Below are 15,919 nucleotides of genomic sequence, written 5' to 3' on the forward strand. Positions count from 1 at the left end.
TGCGTGACTCATTTTCTGCCAAAGTCGCTATCCTCACATTAGCCCTCTCCTTAAGTCACTTCACTGGCTCCCTATCTGTTTCCGCATTCAATTCAAACTTCTCTTATTGACCTATAAGTGCATTCACTCTGCCGCTCCCCAGTATCTCTCCACTCTTGTCTCTCCCTACGCCCCCCCTCGGGTACTCCATTCTGTTGATAAATCTCTCTTATCTGTCCCCTTCTCCTCTACTGCTAATTCCAGAGTCCGTTCCTTTTATCTTGCTGCACCTCACGCCTGGAATAGACTTCCCGAGCCTGTACGTCTAGCCCCCTATTTGGCTGTTTTGAAGTCCAAACTTAAAGCCCACCTGTTTACCTCTGCTTTTGACTCCTAACCACTGCTCACTTGCCCTATCCTTTCAACCTCACTTCTCTTTCATCCTCACCTCTTTATTCCCTTACCCTTAATTGTTCTGTCTGTCTTATCTAGATTGTAAGCTCTTTGAGCAGGGATTGTCTTTTTGTGTATGGTGTACAGCGCTGCGTATGCCTTGTAGCGCTATAGAAATGATAAGTAGTAGTAGTAGTAGTCCTATAACAGTGTAAGTTGTTAAAGCTGAGACAATCAAAATAGATATGTGGGGTGTACACAGATAATCCCTTGGGATGTTATTGGGGACCGGGTACACACAGATAATCCCTTGGGATGTTATTGGGGACCTTGATACTGAGTATAGATTACTAAAAGAAATGGATTTTGCCACATTCCAGCATTAGACGATGTAGTGTCAGAAGCAAATGTTCCCTTTTATCTATTCAAGAGCCACAATACTGTCTCATTGGTGCCACGTTGAAGGGGCCACTTTGACAATGAGCCGAGGTTTCATAAACAATGTGCATTTTTGCCAGCCACAGCGCCTTTCCAGCTGCAAGGGTAATTCCAAGAGTCCTTGGCTGGTCTGGCCATGACGTCGGTGCAGATAGCAACATTGTTACTCTGGTACATGGGCACCCTTGGCATCATCCTTTTGTCTGTATGCATGCTGAGACCCATTAAACAACAAGCTTTAGCAATGAAAGATGAAATAAGTCTGAGTCTGCATTCTCAAAGTCAGGGTGTTTATGCAGGATAATGCCATGTATTATATAATCCATTTATTTTAGTTATATAGGAACCTACAGTTCTGTATATAGAGCTTCATAGTACTTGTTTTGCTCCTACAGATACGGTTATTACAAAGATATGATTTCATAATTCTTAGGTAGGTTTCTTTCTTTCTTTTTTTTTTTTTTTAACATTGTTACACTACAAATGTTTTTTTTTTTTTTTGGTTTAATGGTATACTGGGGGGGGGGGGGGGGGGGGGCAGAAGCTGCTTGCTGAGGGATGGCTGCCTAGAATTGGAGTTCTCCTCTATCCACATTTCTTTTTGCTAATACACTCATGAAAATTTGTCCAATGCAACAACATATCTTGCACAATGTCCTCTGGGAAGTAAAGTAAGCTGGAAACAGCCTTTGCACACAAGGATATGGTAAATGGCCAAGACATGCTGACTGTCACAGCTGTAGCCATGCCCCCGTGACCAGACTCGCATTCCCTTCTGGTGCTCAGATTCCGCAGCTTCTCTGGGCTGCCTCCTTCCTGCACAATTGCCTTTGCAATCACTTCCTCTGTGTTCCAAACCTCACTCTGATATTCAGTGTGCTCCAAGCCTCTTCCCTGAAGCCATGACATCATCAGTGAAGGTTCTCTTAAGGAACGATGAGACATTCAAACTTTACCTTTGCAACAAAAGGTCTCCTTGTGATTTCTTGCCGGTGTGCATTTGTTGCACTTCTAGCCTGTTCTTGCCTTGTTTCCAGTTGTGTTTTAGCTGTGTTTTCTGTTTGTTCCTGCCATGCTTTTAGCTCCGGTTCTGGTTTCTAGCTCCTGCCTTTCTTTGAAGCTCCAGTTCTGCTTTCCAGTCCTGCCTTGTTCTTAAGCTCCAATTCAGCTATCTGGTTCCTGGCTTGATTTCAAGCTTCAGTCCACTTTTCTAGTCAAGTCTGCTCCACTCCACTCCTGGTTTCTGCTCCAGCCAAGCCTGCTCTGATCCTGATTCCTACTACAGCCAAGCTCTGTTCCTGGTTTCTGCTACAGCTAAGCTCTGTTCCTGGTTTCTGCTACAGCCAAGTTCTGTTCCTGGTTCATACTACAGCCAAAACCTGATTCTGATTCCTGTTACTGCCAATTTCTGTTCCCATTTCTGCTACAGCCAGTTCTGTTCCTGGTTCCTGTTCCAGCCAGACCGGCTCTATTCCCGGCTCCTGTTCCACCCAAACCAGCTCTGTTTCTGGTTCCTGTTCCATCCAAGTCTTGCATTCAAGTTCCAGAATTCCAGCCTGCTTACAAGCTCCAGTCTAGCGTTCCAGCTTCAGTACAGTTTTCAAGCTCCAGTCCAGCTTTCCAGCTTAAGCCTTGTCTGTCTCCAGTCTGTGCCTGAATTGCCTAGTATCAGTTCTAGCCCGGGTGATTGGGCTGCTGCTAGCTGTACTTTGGCAATGGCCCAAGGGCTCACTTCTCCTTGAATTCGTGACAGTTTGCAAAGCCCATTTGCTTGGCAGAATTACCCATCTGGCAGATGTTTCAGCAAATAATTCTCCAGTGTAAAGACCAGCTAGATTGGCTTTCCACTCCTGAGGCCAGGACCAGCGTAGAGCTTCTTTTCAGTCCTGCTTCCAATCCCAGTGCAACTCCTGATTCCAGTCCGGGCTCTGGTTCCAGCACAGCCTCTGTCTCCAGCAAAAGCTACAGCTTCTAGCACAATGTTTGCTTCCTGTCCAGCCCATGTTTTCAGTTCTGGTTCCAGTTCCAACCCAGCTTCGGTTTTCAGCCTAATTCCTACTTCCAGTCATGGTTCCAGCTCCAGCCCAGTTCCTGTTTCCAGTTCAAGTTTCAGCTTTAGCCCAGATCCTGATTCCAATTCAGCTTCTGATTCCACTCTGGATTCCAGTTCCAGCACAGCTCCAGATTCCAGTCCGGGTTCCAGTTCTGTCACAGTTCCAGATTCCAATCCATGTTCTAGTTCCTGCACAGCTCTTGATTCCAGTCTGTGTTTCAGAACAGCGTTTTGACAGTTATGAACATCACCACTTGGATTCTGAGTCATCTGCCATCACCTCAGCCACCGCTAGTGTTCTTGATGCACCCTAGACCACTTGGTTACTGGCCAGGGTCTGCCCTGAGCTGCAAGCGGTGACAAGATCTCCACATCAGAAGGTCCAGATGGTCACGGATCCCCTCCTGGGAGAAGGGTTCCTTCTGAATAAGACCTCTTTTCTTGCTGCATCCAAGACTCAAACCCTGTTTAGTAGTTGTTCTAAGAACCCTCTTCAAGCTTCAATGTCCTGCACCATGCCCGAAGAACTGGACCCTAGATATAGGGTTCAGGACGTCCCTGATTCCAAGGGGGGGGGGGGGGGAATGGTCTCAAGGACAGTCCGTGGATGTCCACTGACTGTGGTATTGCTCCAGCCCTGTTCTCAAGCTCCAGTCTTCTCTTCAAGTTCTACATTTGCTCTCAACCTCCAGTCCAACAATCCATGTTCATGTTCTGAAGCTTACAGTTACCCTTGGAAACCTGGACCTCCTGGGGGGGGGGGGGGGGGGGGGGGGAGTACTGTCACAGCTGTGGCCATGCCACTGCATCCAAACTCATCTTCCCTTCTGGTGGTCAGGTTCCGCGGCTTCTCTGGGCTGCCTCCTTCCTGGCACAGTTGCCTATCCTATCATTTTCTCTGTGTTACAAGCCTCACTCTGGTATTTGGTGTGCTCCAAGCCTCACTCTGGTATTCAGTGTGTTTCAAGCCTCACTCTGGTATTCAGTGTGTTTCAAGCCTCTTCCCTGAAGCCACAACATCATCAGTGAAGGCTCTAAGGAACTATGAGACATTCAAACTTTACCTTTGCAACCAAAGGTCTCCTTGTGATTTCTTGCCGGTGTGCATTTGTTACAGTTCTAGCCTATTCTTTCTTTGTTTCCTGCCGGTTCTTGCTTTGTCTTTTGCCTTGTCTTGCTTGTCCTCAGAGAATGATTTTCATGGTGCTTTCTGCTTCTGTTATCTTTCCTTTGAAAAGACTCCTATATAAGAACATACTCTGGTTGATGTCTTCTTGGAGGTCAAAGGATGATGACCAGGCAAGCCTATGAGCTGCAATAGCAGTTGCAGATGACCTTCAGCTAATTTAAAAAGCATATATGGAGCATACTAGAAGTTTCCCATAGTCTTCCACTTATAATAGGTGTGGTAGGAATTTGTTTTTGAGTTCCTAGAAGGGTATCATATGCCTTTTGTATTTTCACAAGAAAGGCATGTATGAACTACACTATGGGGCTCATTTCCAAAATAAAAAGACATACATAAAGTGTCTTAAGGTAGCAGAAGCATGTTTGCGTGTTTTGGGCAGGACATGGACAATCCCAAAAGATAAGATGTTTTTCTGCAATAATGGAACAAAATGAAAACATCTAGGGCCAAAATTAAGATGTTTCTGGCTAGACCTGTTTCAATCATGACAAAGTGGCCAAAAGGTGTCTTAAATAACCAAATGACCACTGAAGTGATTAATGCATACCACCTCCTTACTCCCCCCAGTAGTCACTGACCCTCTCCCAGCCCCCTAAGATGTGATAATGACGGCTCTATGACAGCTTCACATATGATGATCATTCCTATTAGAGCAGCAAGCAGGTTCAAAGAGTAGCCTACTCGTTAGTACAGTGGACTGTAGAGAAGGGGACCTATCTCACTTTCTTGTATACTACTACTACTTAACATTTCTAGAGCGCTACTAGGGTTACGCAGCGCTGTACAAAATAAACAAAGAAGGACGGTCCCTGCTCAAATGAGCTTACAATCTAAAGAACGAAATGTCAAGTTGTGCAGTCTAGATACTTGTGGTGGAACATATGAGCCCTCCAAAATACACTAAATACCTACTGTACCTACATATAGGAGACACTTGCAAGCTTGAGAGCTATTGTAGTGGTATACAGTGAGGTACAGAAGGTATATTTCTGCTCCTGGAAATCTCACTTTACAATATAAGGGGGTTATGGTGAGATGTGTATCTGGGACCTTTTATGTGAAGTCCACTGTAGTGCCCTTGAGGCTGCTCCACTACTAAGAATGATGGTCCCCAGACATCCCAATAGCTGTTTTTTGGGCATCTTTCTCTTGCACAATTAAATCGTTCCAAAGGGAAAACGCACCGAGCACAAAAAGTCTAGGAAAAAGGCGTTTTTCAAACCAAAAAGATAGCCTTTTTCCAGGTTCCAAAATGACCATGGTCACCACTCGATTTTTGGATGTTTATAGCAAAACGTCCAAAATCAGACTTAGATGTTTTATTAAAAATGCCCCTCGCTATATATACTTGATGGACTGCTATTGTTGAGTTAAGCATGAAGTTACAGAATATTTACCAGCCTAGTTGATCGAAAGACCTATGGTCTTATCTCTGGAGGAGTACTAGAATAGGCTTTAGATTTTTTTTTTTTTTTTTCAATGCCAATTCTAAATCTACAGAGTGATGGGACAAATGTACCTTGTTGAAATTTATACTTTATTTTATATCTCACTTTTTGGCAATTGGTTAAACTGTTGCTGGGTTTTTTCAGGCCCTGGTCTGCAAGCCTTGGAGTAGCCTGCATATAGATATAGCTACTACTTCCTTTTGAATTTCAATGTAATTTAGAAAAGGTTCTGACCTATGCTCTTCCTTCATTTGGAACACAAAATGAATCTTTTTAAAGAACATAGGGTAGGTTCTTCTAGGTGAAGAACAGTCGGACAGATCTGCTGAGAAATGATCCTTTGACTGTGAAGTCATGAAACATCTTCCCCTTAATGGGAATATTCTTTGTCAATATCTAATACAGTATTTTCTTTTATTATGGTACTTACTTTCTGCAGCTTGCACTATTACATCATCAAGCTCTTGTTCCAACTTTTCATAAGTTTCCAGTCTTGCCTGATACTCAGAATTGTGTGTCTGAAGTTCACTTATGTGTTTTTCTGTGGAAGTTTGAAGACTGTAAAATTCCTTTGTTATTACCTGCAGCAGAAATAAGACTGTAATAAATATAATAAGAAGGTGAAAGCTAAATTCTAAATAAACTACCTCGGAGAGATTATTTCTTCTGTATATCTTGCTTAAGGGTTAAAATCTCATTAAATTCTTTATCTAAAGAATTGTAATTATACTTTAGAGAACATATACTGTTGACTCCAATTAAAAAGTCAAAGAAAGTTGTAAGACATTCTGAATATTCATACTAAAAGAGAAATTATAGTATCGTTTATCGCTTGTAATACTTGTTTTCTGCAGACAGAAGGATAGTACTGGAAAAGAACAGCTCTCCTAGAGTTCGGAAACAATATTCAATTCTGAGACTGTGCGGCTCTTCCTGCATATAGTGGTCTCTTTAGCCCCTCAGTTATTTCCATAGCTCAAGCTTTCAAAGAGGTGGAAGGGACAATATGCTTTAACAATTTAGCAATTCACAGAAAATACTTGTTACAGTGTTTTTTTTCATTAATTTGCTTATTTTTCTAGGAAAAAACTCAGCAATAAAGAAAAATATGAGAGAAGACTGTTACAAGACAGGTAGGCTAGCACAGCAGGTGTAAAGCGAAGCAAGGGCAAGTGCTGCTTTACATATAAAGTTCGGCAAACCAGACATGGTAGCTGTAGTAGCTCTGATATGGTGAGATTTGATTCTGCTATTTAGAGAAGTTTCAGATTTTTCATTACAGAACTGGATTGAGGACCCTAGCAGATTTGCTAGTTTGTTTGGATACTGGAATACTAATTGTGAGGTAGTAAAAGGAGACAAAACGCTGCATAGATTTTCTGATTGATTCAGTTCTTTTAAGTTAGTGAAGGAGAGCCCTTTTGGAACTTGATTTTAACCTGGAAACCTAGGTGTGAAATCCAGAAAGGCACCTATTTTATAAAGCAACATAGACATTTGTGTGCCTTTATAAAATAGGCTTCCAGATTTGGCCTCAATATAGCACAAATAATGATGCACAAATTTACAACTGCTCCAATCAAGGTATAAATTTAGAAATGTACCCTATATATGTATTTATGTATCTAATAAAATGTGCACGGATATCACAACTCTGCTTCTGATCAAGGAGATATTATAAATTACCTGATAATTTTCTTTCCATTAGCCCTTCCCATTATTTCAGAACCTGTGGGATAGTTGTATTCATCAACCAACAGGTGGCGATAGAGAACTGAAAACTGAGCTGAAACATCTCTCTCTTGGCATCCAGTCCAATTCCTCAGTATTTACATGGCCAAGCAGTAAGGAGAAACTCAGAACACAACAAACTTAAACAACTTGCTAAACTAATACTAACCAGACAAGCAAACTTGTGGATCTCTCCCATCTCTGGACAACTTGCAGAGAACAAGAGATATGCAGGAAGCACCATGGAAGGCGACAGCTGCTATTTGGTCCACTACTTCACACCGAATAAACATCTCAGAAACCTTGGAAAGGTCTCTGGAATAGTGAGAAGGACTAATGGAAAGAAAATTATTAGGTATGACCTAATTTCTCCTTCCATTATTTATTTGGATTTTGCTCACACCATTTTCAGTAGTAGCTCAAGGTGAGTTACATTCGGGTACAATGGGTATTTCTCTGTCCCTGGAGGGCTCACAATCTAATTTTGTACCCGAGGAAATGGAGGGGTAAGTGACTTGCCCAAGATCACAAAGAGCAGCAGTGGGATTTGAACTGGCCATCTCTGACCACTAGGCTACTCCTCCACTCCATGTAGCTTTCCACTAATCCAGAACCTGTGCAATGTCCAAAAGCAATCCCTAGATCGGGTGGGATCTTGGCACTGCTGCCCTGAGGACTGAAGCCCCAAAACTGGTTTCCGAGCACGCTGCAACATCCACCCTGTAGTGCTTGATAAAGACATGCAGCACTGACCATGTCGCCACCTTGCAAATATAACCGGAGACAGTAAGGTAGTCTCCGCCCAGGATATTGATGTAGGCCAGGACAAAAACTTACATTTGTGAGCCCTCTAGGGACAGAGAAAGTACCTGCACCTAATGTGTACAGTGCTGCGTATGTTTAGTAGCACTACAGAATTGATTAGTAGTAGAAGGAGCCTATTTCCCCGCTTGCAAATAAGCTGACCCAATAGTCTCCTTCAGCCATCTAGCAATTGTGGGCTTGGAAGCCATGAGGCTAAGCCTCTGTTTACAAAAAAGCACAGCCTGTCTGATTTTAGAACTCATTTGTGTTTTACAGATATCTAATGAGGACTGGACACATATTGAGAAGCTTCAAGTAAGACTACAGAGCTTCTCTGTCATCTCTGTGAAAGGATGGAAGCTCCACAGATTGGAGATGAAATGCTGATATCACTTTCGGAAGAAAGGAAGGATCCATGCGCATGGAGACTCCCACCTCCAAAAAGTGAAGAAAGGAATCCTGACAAGAGAGAACCTGAAACTCCAAAACCATATGTGCCTATGCAAATGCCAACAAGAATGCTATCTTTAGCGTAAGATCTTTCAAGGAGGTCTTCCAGAGTGGCTCAAAAGGAAGTGTCTGAAGATCCTGAAGGACTAAATTAAGGTTCCACTCTGGACACGGAGTAAAAAAGGGAGGTTGCAAGCAGCCCGCTCCACACAAGAATCGAACGATATCTGGGTGAGCCACAAGAGAAGTCTTCTGTAGTTGACCCCTGAAAAAGGCTAAAACTGCAACTTGAACTTTTAGAGAACCCAATACCAATCCTTTCTGAAAGCCTGCCTGAGAAACATTATGATGTGTGCAATCTGATCAGAGAAGGGAGAAAGTCCACTCTCGAATGTCCTCCACACCTGTGCGTACACCATGGATGTACATCAGCCCTCGAATGTCCTCCACACCTTTGCATACACCATGGATGTAGAGCATTTCTGAGCCTGAGGCAAGGTAGCAAGGACTGAATCAGAATAACTTGCTTGTCTCAGCTGAGCCCCTTCAATGACCGAGCTGTAAGATTAAGGGGGCAACGATCCTCCATGAGCACCAGAACTTGCTTCAATAGGCCGTGTACCTGCAGAAGACGTAGAGGACCCCTTTCCAGTAGTCAAATAAGGCCCACATACCATGGCCTCCACAGCCAATCAGGGGCTATGAGAATTATTCGACCCTGGTGCAATGTGATCCTTTTTAATACGCGGCCTACCATGGGCCAAGGAGGGAAGTCATACAGTGTCTGGCCAGGGCTGCGTACAACATGATACCCATGAGCCTGGTTCTTTCCAACGGCTGAAGAACTTGGGTACTTTGGCATTCCTTTTTGTTGTCATCAATTCCAGAAGTGGTGAACCCGATCACTCTACTATCAGCTGAAAACCCTGGTTGGATAGGTCCCATTCTCCTGGGTCCAAGGAGTGCATGCAGAGAAAGTCTGCCTCCACATTCAGGGTATGTGAGCTGCCGATAAGCAGAGAAGATTTTTCTCCACTGTAACAAGATTCGTCACTGCTAGCAAATTCAAAAATTACAAGATTGCAGTATCTTCTATATCATCTATAGGAGGAAAAGACCTCACAAACCTATTTGTTTGATATATCAGGATCGATGCAAAAATTAAGGTGTCTATCATTGGTTAAGTACCTAACTGACCCCTACCAAATAATTCAAGTGGGATACATAAACGCCAGATCAGTAGTCAACAAAGCAGCTATAACAACAGACTGGCTTACGGCAGACAACCTCGACCTACTACTAATCAGTGAAACCTGGATCCACGATCACTAGGACCCTATAATTCTAGATATATGCTCCCCAGACTACAAAATCACCCTCTGGACAAGGAAAGGAAAAAGAGGCGGAGGCATAGCACTAATCCATAGATCCCACTTCACAGTAACAACAATAGCTGAGTCCATAACACCCCAACTTGAAATCGCATCAGTCAGAATCCACCATACAACCTTGCCTGACCACCTAAACGTTGTCCTATTCTACAGACCACCAGGCAACTGGTATGAATGCCAATCACAATTCATGGACTTTATATCAAATACCTGTGTATCTAACTCTAATCTACTTATAATAGGGGACATAAACCTACACCTAGAAGACCCTAACTCAATCAATGCACGCGAATGCAAGGAATTCCTCCAACTATGGGACCTCAACTGGCCAAAAATGCAAGCAACCCATGTCAAAGGACACACACTCGACCTTATCACACACAAATTGTCACCAGACTTAAACCTAATACCATCAGATACAAAATGGTACAGACCACACCTTGGTCAGACCACTACAAACTAAACCTATCACTACAATGTGGAAAAAAAGGCCCGCACCACAATCAAGAACGCACAACCTATACCACGAGAGGCCAAATTGACCCCATAACATTCTGGCAACAGATTTAAACGAATGAATGGATAGCACAAACAGACTCAAAACACTCTCTCCTAAACTGGAACAACAGGTGTAAAAGCATACTAGACAAAATAGCACCACTACATGAAGACACAACTCGATACCATGGTTTAATGAAGATCTGAAAAAAACTAAAAAAAGAAGTTAGAAGGCTCGAACGAGCATGGAATAAAATAAAAAATGAACACACACTTAACGCATGGAAACAAATGCAAAGAAAATACAAATCCTATATAATAATTCTCACCTCCAACATTCTAATGTGCCTGGGACCGTGGCTCCCTCGGAGATGGTCTGCTAGGCAGTTTAGAATGCACGGACGTCAGTGATGTCACTGACAGTTGATTCCAAGGCAAGGGGAGGAGTAGGGAAACCCGCAGAGCATGTTTCCCTACTCCTCCCCTGCCTACCAATCAGCTCTCAGTGCCCCCCCTCGGCGCAACACCCAATGCCCCTCCGCCCGGCGCAGCACCCAAGGCCCCTACCCCCCTATCGACGCATCACCCGACCCTCCCCCCGGCGCAACACCAAAGCCCCTACCCCCCCTCTCGGGCACATCAACTCCCTCGCCACCCGCAGCCGCCAATACTAACGCTGTCCCGCCGCTGCTGCTTCTCTTGTGGAGCAGCAGCGGCCGGTACAAAAAGAAAAAAGCCAAAAAAAAGATTTTAAACCTGAACACGGCTCCGTAGACAGCCATCTGGCATTGGCTGTCGTCACTGCAGCCGCTCCTCCTCTCCCCTCCACGTCACTGCCCCTGCAGGAAGACCCCGGAGGAGCGCAGCGACGTCAGAGGGGAGAGGAGGAGTGGCTGCAGAGATGACAGTCAATGCCAGATGGCTGTCTACGGAGCCGTGTTTCAGGTTTAAAATCTTTTTTTGGCTTTTTCTTTTTGTACTGGCCACTGCTGCTCAACAGGAGACGCAGCAGCGGCCGGACAGCGTTAGTATTGGCGGCTGCGGGTGGCGAAGGGGTTGATGTGCCCGAGGGGGGGGGGGAGTATGGGTTTGGGTGATGCGCCGAGGGGGGAGGGGACGGTCGCTGGAGGGGGGCAGGGGGAGGGGAGGGTCGCTGGACATGGATGGCTGCAGGGGGGGGGCAGGGAAGAGGGAGGAGGGGAGGGGTCCTGAGACCAGATGGGTGGCTGCAGGGGGGGCAGGGGGAGAGGAGGGTCGCTGGACATGGGTGGCTGCAGGGGGGGCAGGGGGAGAGGTGGGTCGCTGGACATGGGTGGCTACAGGGGGGCAAGGGGAAAGGAGAGGAGGGGTCGTTGGACATGGGTGGCTGCAGGGGGCAGGGGAGAGGAGGGTCGCTGGACATGGGTGGCTGCAGGGGGAGCAGGGGAGAGAGGAGGGCTGCTGCACATGCGTGGCTGCAGGGGCAGAGGAGGGTTGGTGGGGAGGGTGTCCTGAGACCAGATGGGTGGCAGCAGGGGAGACAGGAAGGACACTGCGGGGGGGGGGGGGGGGGGGGGGGGGGGGGGGGCGGGGATTACCTTGCTAGCGTCCGTTTCATTGCCTACCGAAACGGGCCTTTTATACTAGTATACAATAAGACAAACCAAAAGGTCATACTACAAAAACAAAATAGGGCCAGACTAGAAAGACACATACAAACTTTTCCAACTCGTGAACAAACTACTAGATACCACACCGGCTACCACAACCAACATACACACCCTATCAGCAGACAACCTTGCCAAATACTTCAACGAGAAAATTATAAAGCTACGAAACGTTACCACTTAACACCACAGACCACGAAAAATTCATTGACTGCCTGGACCCAATACCCGGTGAATATCCGGCAGACCGAACCTGGACAAACTTCATCTTACTTACCAATGAAAACGTCACTCAAGCAATCAACAGATTCGCAAAATCTCATTGCAAATTGGACACCTAACAACCTAATAAAATCCGCCCCTCAACGCTTCATAGCAGACCTCACGTCACACCTCAACTACATGTTACAACATGGATTCTTCCCTAAGGACAGAGGAAACATACTACTCACTGCAATACCCCCAAAAAAAAGCAAGCAAATGACATAACCAACTACCGCCCGGTAGCATCCGTCCATCTGTCAGTCAAACTAATGGAAAGCACAGTAACTAAGCAACTGACTACTTGAACAAATTCTTAATCCTACATGAATCACAATCAGGATTTTGAACCAACCACAGCACCGAAACAGTACTAATCACTCTCCTAACCAAATTCAAACAAGAAATTGCAACTAGCAATAGTGTACTTCTCCTACAATTCGACATGTCCAGTGCGCTCAACATGGTAAACCACTACTAAACATCCTAGAATACTTCGGGATCAAGGGAAGAGTACTTAGTTGGATCAAGGGCTTCCTAACCGCAAGAACATACCAAGTGATATCAAATTCGAGCACATCACCACCATGGAAACCAGAATGTGGAGTACCCCAGGGACCACCGCTCTCACCGACCCTCTTCAACCTAATGATGACACTTCTAGCCAAATCTCTATCCATGGCTTCAACTCTTACATTTACGCAGATGATGTCACAATTTACATCCCGTTCAAACACGATCTAACTGAAATCACAAACGAAATCAAACACAGTCTCCAAATCATGAATTCATGGGCGGATGCATTTCAATTTAAACAACGCAGAAAAATCACAGTGTCTCATCCTCTCGTCACAATATAATATGAACAAACCTATCACCATAAACACCCCAGACTACACCCTCCCTGATTCAGATAGCCTGAAAATCCTCGGAGTCACAATCGACCGAAATCTCACACTAGAAAGCCAAGCGAAAAATACAACAAAGAAAATGTTCCACTCAAAAGAGTAAAACCTTTCTTCCCAAGGGAAATATTCCGCTGCCTGATACAATCAATGGTGCTAAACCACCTAGACTACTGCAATGCAATCTATGCCGGATGCAAAGAACAAATCATTAAGAAACTCCAAAACGCCCAAAACACCGCAGCCAGACTTATAATTGGAAAAACGAAATATGAAAGCACCAAACCCCTAAGAGAAAAGCTACACTGGCTCCCACTAAAAGAGCGTATTGAGTTCAAAATCTGTACCTTGGTTCATAAAATCATTCACGGCGAAGCCCCGGTCTACATGATAACCCTCGTAGACTTACCAACCAGAAACGCAAAAAGATCAGCACGCACGTTCCTGAATCTTCATTACCCTAGCTGCAAAGGACTAAAATATAAATCAAAATATGCATCCAGCTTCTCCTAAAGCGCGCAACTATGGAATGCCCTGCCGACTGCCATCAAAACAATACACAACCTAACTAACTTCTGAAAGTTATTAAAAACCAACGTGTTTGAAAAGGCATAACACAATGATCCATCCTAAATACCAGACAACGAAACCCATACCAGAACGGGACAAAACCGAACTCTCAACACTTGATTGCTTAACTGTACTTTGGAACCAATGAACTTTATCGTTATACCTCTCTACTTCTAATTCCAGGAATAAACTCTCTACACTTGATTGCTTAACTTTCCCTGTCACTCATGAACTCTATAGCAATACCACTCTATTCTTATGCCAGAAATGAACCTCGCTACCCGTGATTGCTTAACCTACTCTGTCACTTAATAACTATTTTGTATTTCTGAATCCGGACAATGGCAATCGCCATTATGGAATTATTTAAGCCACATTGAGCCTGCAAATAGGTGGGAAAATGTGGGATACAAATGCAATAAATAAATAAATACCTCCTGGTTACATTTAAACTTCTTTTAATCATAAATTTTTTTTTGTTACATTTGCAGTATCATACATATATATATATATATATATATATATATATATATATATATATTATATATATATGATACTGCAATCTTGTAATGTTTGCATTTGCTACCAGCAACGAATCAGTTAACAGATCTGTGATCATATCTTTGCTCTTTTTTTCTCCACCCAAATCATGAGGGAGACCACCTACACCACCACTGGATGACTGCAGGTCCCATCTTGCTTGTTGATACAAGCCAAAGCCGTAGCATTGTCAGAAAAAACTCGGACAGGGTCCCCACCAGGGAGCTAAGTCACATAAGGCATTCCGCACCGCCCTGAGCGCCAAGCGATTTATCGACTACTGAGACTCCTGTTCCATCCAGGAGCCCTGTGCTAAATGTAATGAGCTCCCCAACCCAACTTGATAGCATCTGTTGTCAGCACCTCCCACTGCTTCACCAGAAAGGGAGCTCCAACAGTTAAATTACTGGGCGACCACCATCACTGCATACTCTGTCTGGCAACCATCCAAAGAAGATGAAGTTCATACTTCTATGACACCGGAGATCAGCAGCTGAGAATAGATTTCTGTAACAGCTTAATATGAACCCTTGCCCAAGGCACCACATTTGCTGTTGTCACTGGTCCTTGAACTTGGACATAGTCCTAGGAACTGGGCCTGCCTTGATTGAGAAGATGAACCAGCTTCAACATCCTGTGCTCTGTGAGGAAGATCCTCTCCTGTGCAGTGTTGAATAGATCGTCCAGACACCCCAGCATCTGCTATGGAATTAGTCTGCCCTTCTCGAAATTAATCACCAAACCCGACAGCTGCAGAAGATAGACAACTTTGTCCACTGCTGCCATACTGTCTGAATAGGACGATGTACGAATGAGCCAGTCATTGAGATATGGGTGAACTCTGATTCCCTGGCACCGAAAGAAGGCCTCCAACACCACCATAATCTTGATAAACATTCTTGGAGCCGTGGCGAGACCGAAGAGCAAAGTCCTGAACTGGAAATGATGGCCCAGCACCGCAAAATGTAGAAACCTCTGATGTGGCGGCCATATGGGTATATGGAAGTACATCTCCTTGAGATCAGGGGTGGTGAGAAATTCTCCTGCTTAAATCAAGGCTGTGACTACACTTAATGTCTCCATGCGAAAGCGGGACACTGAACGGCAGCTGTTTAGAACTATGAGATCTAAGAACGGACGAAGGTGCCTTCCTTCTTTGGGACAATGAAGTAGACGGAGTAGCTGCCTTGTTCCTGTTCGGCCTGGGGAACTGGAACAATGGCCAGGTGCACCAGCAAGGAATCTACAGTGACCTGAACCTTAACCGCCTTGGTTCCCTTTCGACAAGGAGACTGCAAGAAGAGAGGAGTGACCAGTTCGAAGAACTCCATCTTGTGACTTCCTGTAAGATTATCCAGAACCCACTGGTCTGATGTGATTTTGGCACACTCCTCCCAAAACTCATGAAGACGTCTTCCCACTACAGAAAGAGAAGAGTAGACCAGTCTCACATCACTGCTAAGCTCAGGAGGCATTGAGCGCTCTAGCTGACTAAGTACTTCCTGTCCACACAAAAGGAAAGCTGAACTGCCTGAAAGTGGGATTTCTTGTTATACTGCTGACTGGTACTGTCTGCTCTCTCCAAAATCAAGAACCCCTGAAAATGGACGACCAGAGGCTTTT

The 15,919-nt window shown here is 44.7% G+C and overlaps 1 protein-coding gene across 4 annotated transcripts in view; it reads right to left on the reverse strand.

Annotated features, from left to right (window-relative positions):
• PIBF1 (progesterone immunomodulatory binding factor 1) overlaps nt 1–15,919 on the reverse strand; it is a 245,362-nt gene that overhangs the window by 89,600 nt on the left and 139,843 nt on the right. For all 4 annotated transcript variants that reach the window (XM_030200619.1, XM_030200618.1, XM_030200616.1 and 1 more), the window contains exon 12: nt 5,931–6,081. In XM_030200619.1, the coding sequence (XP_030056479.1) occupies nt 5,931–6,081 (151 nt within the window). The remainder of the gene's footprint in view (nt 1–5,930; nt 6,082–15,919) is intronic.

The sequence above is a fragment of the Microcaecilia unicolor genome, chromosome 4 (assembly GCF_901765095.1).
Source record: "Microcaecilia unicolor chromosome 4, aMicUni1.1, whole genome shotgun sequence".
Lineage (NCBI taxonomy): Eukaryota > Metazoa > Chordata > Amphibia > Gymnophiona > Siphonopidae > Microcaecilia > Microcaecilia unicolor.